This window comes from Neomonachus schauinslandi, chromosome 10 (assembly GCF_002201575.2).
Source record: "Neomonachus schauinslandi chromosome 10, ASM220157v2, whole genome shotgun sequence".
NCBI lineage: Eukaryota > Metazoa > Chordata > Mammalia > Carnivora > Phocidae > Neomonachus > Neomonachus schauinslandi.
In genome coordinates, this window is record NC_058412.1 from 18,586,124 (window position 1) to 18,592,843 (window position 6,720).

At 48.8% G+C, this 6,720-nt stretch overlaps 1 protein-coding gene across 1 annotated transcript in view; it reads left to right on the forward strand.

The window, feature by feature from the left end:
- Nucleotides 1-2,611, forward strand: part of KLHL29 (kelch like family member 29) — a 140,225-nt gene extending 137,614 nt beyond the window's left edge. The window contains exon 12 of the mRNA XM_044918799.1: nucleotides 1,798-2,611. Coding sequence (XP_044774734.1) covers nucleotides 1,798-1,981 — 184 coding nt within the window. The 3' untranslated portion in view covers nucleotides 1,982-2,611. The remainder of the gene's footprint in view (nucleotides 1-1,797) is intronic.
- The last annotated feature ends 4,109 nt before the right edge of the window (nucleotides 2,612-6,720 follow it).

Below are 6,720 nucleotides of genomic sequence, written 5' to 3' on the forward strand. Positions count from 1 at the left end.
ACCCATCTCCAAGCCAGAAATGGAGGGCTTCGTACAGGCACCCGCCCCAGGTCGTTCGAGGCCACACGTCCGGGGATAGGTGAAGGTGCTGCTGTGAGGACAGCTGCCCTACACGGGACAGGTGGCTTTCCAAGGGATGCTCTGACCACGGGATCCGGGGAGCGGTGCGAGGCACGGCTGCCTTGGAGTCTCAAAGCTGACGGGGCGGACATGCACACGGACCAGCCCCCACAGGAAGAGAGAGGTAAAGGTCAGGGTGTGGCTTGGTTCCCAGTCTGCCCGGCCCCATGGCCCAGAAAAGTTAACCACCTTGGGCAGTGAGACAGCAGACCCTGCTCTTCTAGCCCCATCCCCTCCCAGACCAAGAGGAACAAGGAAATATAAAAAGGGGTCCCAGAAACCCCATTTTCAACATTCACATAGCAGATCTTTCTTGAAGACACCTTGCACCCATGCGGAGGTAATCACGGGATCCCCAGTCCCAGCACCCGCAGTTGGTGTAGCAGAGCTAGAAAAGCTGTAACCTACTACTAACCTATCTTAGGACCTTGGACGAGCAACTTGCGCTCTCCGGGGCAGTTGTCCTATTGATGAAGCAGGCAGTTGGACTAGATAACCGCTAAATCCTATTAACGCGAAGAGCCTGCGGTTCCTGGGCCTTACCTTCCCGTCACATACTCCAATGGTGGCGGTGTGCAAGCCGTTCTGACTACACTGTCCACAATAAGCACACCTGGAGGTTGAGCACCACTTGTGGGGAGGACTTGCGCGCCTCATCGGAGACTCAGAGTGGGCCCAGAAAGACTTCGTGCCCGTGCGGAGATGTAAGCTGGGCCTTGCAAGAGAAGCAGGGGAAAGATGTGCCACCAAGGGAGAAATTGGAGGGCCCTAGGGGGCAGGCAACTACAGGGGCTAAGGCTGGAAACCTCAGGTAAGATGTCTGGACCGGCACGTTCCATTCCAGGCTCAGAATTTCAGAAAGAGGTGACTTTGCAAGGGCACCTGTTCAGCGTCAGGGGACAGTCAAGAAGACGGCGCCGTTAGCTGACATGTTGCAGAAACGGGGTCCGGATGCGTGGATGTAGGTGCGCGTGGGGAGGGGGAGCTGAGCCGCGGGAAGACGGGACGTGCAGACAGGGGCAGGCGGTGGTGCTCTGGCCATGGGAACAGCTCGCTGAGACGACAGGGTGGCAGGCAACAGGAAGGCGTCCCGGGCTGCCGCGGGTGGGGACGCCGGGCCGTCACCGGTGGGCAGAAGCAGGCCCCTGGTGCTCGGCAATCAGGGCAGGGAGCCGGGAGTCTGAGCACCTGGGCCAGGGTGAATTTCACGGTCAGGTAGTCAGTGTTGGGTTATGACTTGGCTCCTTATTATCCCGTCTGCCATCAGCCCTGTGAGTCGTGCTCTCTACTCGATTGGAGCCGTACGAAGCCTCTGGGCAACACAAAACAATGCTCAGTGAACAGATTCGAGGGTCCCGTACACAAGGCTGTTCTCCCCGCCACCTTTTGGTGGTCCGGCAGGTCCCGGGATGTCCCCCACGGCTCGGAGGGTGGTAGACGCAGGGCACCCCGACCAACCCTAGAGGAAAGGTTTTCCTTTCCTGTGCCTTGGAGTCTCAAAGCTGACGGGGTGGACACACACACGGCTCGGGTCACAGGACAGAGGCAAGCAGTGAGATCCCTCAGACCTTTGGCAAAGGGGGAGAGGCAGCCTGCCCCGGGGCCGGGGTACTGAGTCCACCTCCAGGTCAGAGGTGGAAGTGAAATGGCTAACTCTCTCCCCGCTCTCCCTGACAGCGCCGTGGTGCTTGACGGCAAGATTTATGCCACTGGGGGCATTGTCAGCAGTGAGGGGCCTGCCCTGGGCAACATGGAAGCCTACGAGCCCGCGACCAACACGTGGACCCTACTACCCCACATGCCCTGCCCCGTGTTCAGACACGGCTGCGTTGTGATAAAGAAATATATTCAAAGCGGCTGACGTCTGCAGAAAGCCCACGACGAGACTGGACAAGTCTGGTGAGGCATGTATGCTACTCACAGTGATCAATGTTCAGCAACACCCGCAAGAGGTTGATAGACACAATCAAGGGAATCACTGCGCTAAACATTTTGAATACTCTCTACATTGAATGTAGAAAATCATCCTCGCCTTTGGGGGAAACGGGGGCATAGTGCTCCACGCAGCAGGAACCACAACCATGCAAGCAGCTGGGCCTGGGGGCTCCTTCAAAGGCACTTGCTCTGAATGGAGGCGCTCGCTCTGCCCGGTGCAATAGAGTTTCACATATTTTTCAACTGGGAGAGAGAAGCTGATTTTTCCTTCCTGCAGAGCAAGCTTGATCCCTAAACAACCATAGATCAGTTATCCTATGACAATATTAGGTGTCAGGCTCTCTTTGGAATAAGATCAAAGTGTCCTTATCACTTTGATTCCTACTTTTGTTTTTAACCGATCTACACTTGTCCGTGGCCGAGAGAAGAGAAGGGACAATACTGTGTGTGGCACAAGGCCTAGGAGGCTCCTGGTCCCCGCCGGGCAGAAGGGAGGTCCGGCCACTGGTGCCGAGCCCAATGTGGCTGGAGCGGCCGTGCAGGGGCAGCCCGGGCATGGCTGGGAGAACCTTTGTCCCTCACAGGTTTTTCTACCGTGTTTTTGCTGGAGAAGGACAGGTGACTGTGCTAGCTTTCTCTTGTCCGATATGAATTATTTAGATTTCCAAGGCATTTTCTTGATAAACAAAAAGGCTATTTTTAAGTACTGAGAGAAGGAGGCCATGAGAGGACCATGCGGGAATTCCCAAAGCTCTTTGTAGGTTGTGCCGGAGTGGGGCATTCGCTCTAATTTTTTCTATGTGCAGAATAGAGGATCTCTCCTGGGTGGGGGTGAGGGCCCCCGTTTTATTTTTTAAAAAATGTAACTCCCAGACAGCCGCATCAAGAGCTGTGCCTCCTGGAGGCGTTGTCAAAGAAGATTCTGTTCTAGAAGGAAACCAGTCCCGGCTCATGACACCAGTCCGGCTCCCTCCATGAGGTAAAGCTGAGGACCCAGGCCGGGTGGGAAGGGAAGGAGGGAGGGAGGGAGAATAAATGTCTACAAAGCACAGGAGACTATTTTTGATATTTATAGCTATATATTAAGGCACCTGCTACAAGAGCTCTCAGGATGGGGACAGCCTTTGTAGACGAGCCATGACAGCCAAGGCCTGAGGGGCATGAGCAGAATCACTCTTCCTGTAGCAGACGAACCAGAGGAAAGGGAAGCCAGGAGGGAGGTCACACCGTGGCTCATGACAGAAAGGCCTTCCTGCCAGTCCTCAGACCCTCAAACCTCACGCGGTGATCAGTTTCCATCCCAGGGCAAGAAGAGAGCCGCCGTCACTGCGCCGTTTAGTTGAAGTTGGTACCAAATACGCATTTACCATTTTTCTATCCAGGAAGTCAACTTGCCGTCATTTCATGATAAAAACCATTTCTAAGGAGAAAAGGACAGGTCATGCTTTCCACCTTTCGGTATTTGAGGACACAAAATTCCAATTCCAACGTCGGGCATCGACTTCTAGCACTACAAGTGTGGCTCCCACTCGGACAAGATACCGAGCTTCGTTATGCAGTTTTTAATATTATTTATTCTTTTAAAAAAGTAATAAGCACAAAACTACATACATTGTATGTCACTTAAAGTATTTATGTCAAACAGGGTGCAAGTGTGAACCCAAGGACTGGAGCACAAATTCCTAACTGCCTGGGGCAAGGCTAATGTTAGCGTTGGTGTGTGTCTGCCTCCAAAGGAGGTGTTAGGGGTCAGCAAGACTCGACACAGATGACATTGAAATTCCGTTTCTCTCCTCACTTCTCACACTGGAGCAAAACTGGCTATTTCTGTGAATGATATAAAACAGGGTTCTCTGTAATGGTATTGTACATAGTATATGTTTATTGTTAAGTTCTTGTTATATTATAATAAATATATTTATAGATCTAGACTCAGAAGCCAATGGAATGCCTTTGTGTGCCACCATCCTGGCCACAGCGATGAGAAACCCCACGGAGGCCTGCTCCTTCTTTCACCCATCAGCCGTCCGGGCTCTATTAGAGACTGTAGTGCAGACCTTGGTGATGAGAAAGGACAGGACTCCTTAGCAAGGGAACATACAGACCGACTTTGCTCTACTAAGGATATCCACACAAGGCTTCCCTGGGTGCCAGGTAGGATTGCTCACTCTCTTTCAGGGAAAGAAGTTTAAATTTAAACAGGGTAGTAGGAAAAGGGAGATTCACCAGCATTTCAGCCATGTGAAGAGCCCCACGCCCTCAGTCCCCAAATCTCACTAAGACCTAGCCTCCTCTTGCAAGAAAACACGTGAAGAAGGTGGATCAGGATAGGTGGGAGTGGGAGTTCTTCAGAGGACTCGGCTGAAGCCTATGATGGTTGAGCAGACATTTGCCAAATAAATATCTGCAATGGTTTCTTCAGAAACACCAGTCCTAGAGGAAAGGATGGAGAATGTGTAGAAGATTCTAATCACGAAGAGCTGAAATTATCACCTGTTATAAAAACCAAGCAATAGTTTTGTTAGCTCCTTCCTTCTCTACGCTCTTTCCCCAAATCAAGGGAAATGTGTTCTCTGGGTCTGTGAAGAGTCTGTGTACTTTCACCATGAAAGACATGTGTGACCACTCTATCAGGAGCCCGTGTAACTATGGGAGGAGACTCTCTTGTTGGACTCAAGCTACTACCATCAGACCTGGCGAGGGTCGGGCACAGAGGAGATGGATCACATTGTGTGTACATGTGTGCACGCATGTGTGCACGTGTGAATTAAAAAAAAATTGCAACCAAAATAGGAAGAAAACAGTCAGGAAAAATATTTGCTGTCCATATGACAAAGGATTAATATCTTTATTAAAGAGCCTACATAATTCAGTAAGAAAACATTCAGTGATTCCGCTTGTTAGGTAGGTCATAGACAGCCCCTACAAGAGGAAACATTGCTAGTAAGTGTAAGACAAGTTCAACATCCATAGTTATGAAATAATGACACTTCAATAACGAGGCATTATCTGCACCTACTGAATTAGCTTCCCAAACCTAAAAACAAAGTGGGGAGGTGCTGGGGGGAGCTCCAAGTGCTAACGAGGAGCGGAGAAACTCTTTACTGCCAAGGGCTGGAGGAACTGAAACGGCTTCTAGAAAGCAATGTGGCAGATGCCATGTATCAAGAGCCCAAAAGGTACCTGACCCAGTAAATCCACTTCTGGGCACCGCTCAGGAAATGTCATAGAATAACTAGCTCCCACCTATGGACACTAACTTTATGCCAGACACTGTGCTAAGCACTTAAAGCACCGAATCCTTACAATTCTACGAGTTAGGTGCTAAAGACAAGCAGTAATATAAACAACATTGTAAGATTCCTATTTGTATGTGATTCTGATTATGTAAGATACGTATAAAGATAGATAAGCTACAAAGACACATAAAATATGTATATAAAAACAACCAGATGTGCAGTCATAAAACTATTAATTGTACTCACACAACTGTGGGCAATTTTCCTTCCCTCTTCTCCAAAATGTATATAAAGAGATGTTGCTTTTCTAATAAAAGATATAGATATTTTAATGGGGAATCGAGGATAGAAAGTAAATTTTCCCCTATATTTTAGTCCAAGAAATTCTCAAAGATCATTTCTTATTTTGACCACCAGAAGCAATGGAAAAGTTAGAGTTTAGAATAAAGTAACAAAGAACTACAGATGAGAAAATTGCAGTAATAATCAAGATTTTTTTTTTAAACCTAAAGGCTAGGGGTGAGTGGAATATATCTTTCAGTGCATGAAGATTTTCATGAAACAAATGAACTTTGGGTTCTTAGAAGGCCAAGTGAGCTGAAAAGGACAATAATAAAGAAGGAAAAATTCTAGTTCAACATAAGGATAAATGTATTAGTGCTAACTCTGGAACGGATTACCAAGATCCTTGTGAAGGGCTTTTCTAATTAAATCTCAATCAAATCTTGGTATAGCATAATTGCATACTTATCTCATTTGATCCTCTCAACTACCCTAAAAGTCACAGGGCATCTTCTTCACTCTTGAAGAAGAAACAATCTTAGAAAAATTAAGTGAGCTCTATGCAGGAATAGTTATGCCATACCCCGAGTGCTCTCCGTACATTATCACGTCCAGTCCTCCTAACAATCCCACGATGGCTATCCCTGCTGCACAGGGTCCAGACATGAAACAGGGTTGGTCTAAGACACCCTGGCCCTCGAACCCCGCTCCGTGAGACTCCGTGCTACCTCACACGGCCTCTCCAAGACTAAGACTTCTTCCTCCTTTCCAATCTCCCTCAGAAATCTGTACTAAGAAAAAGAATTCTGCGAATATGACAGACAAGCCACTCCATGTTAGACATGGTCCTCTTGGGAAGCAGTCTTCCCTTTGCCTGGTAAGAATCTCAGCAACGCACTGACCCCTCCACGGAAGGCTTTGGCTTTACACAGGAAATGGCTCTGGGGGAGGGAAAGAGTCCACTGATGTAAGATATTAGACCAGCCATTGCTGCCTCATTTAAAACTCCTCCTGGGAGCCTTCACTCTGTAATAAACTCTTAAGAGATTCCTAACATTCTTGCCGACCACAACTCTGGCCTGGGAGAGTAAAGAAAAGGGAAAAACAGCCCTGGTATTGGCTGCACCAACCTCAGCTCTAAAGG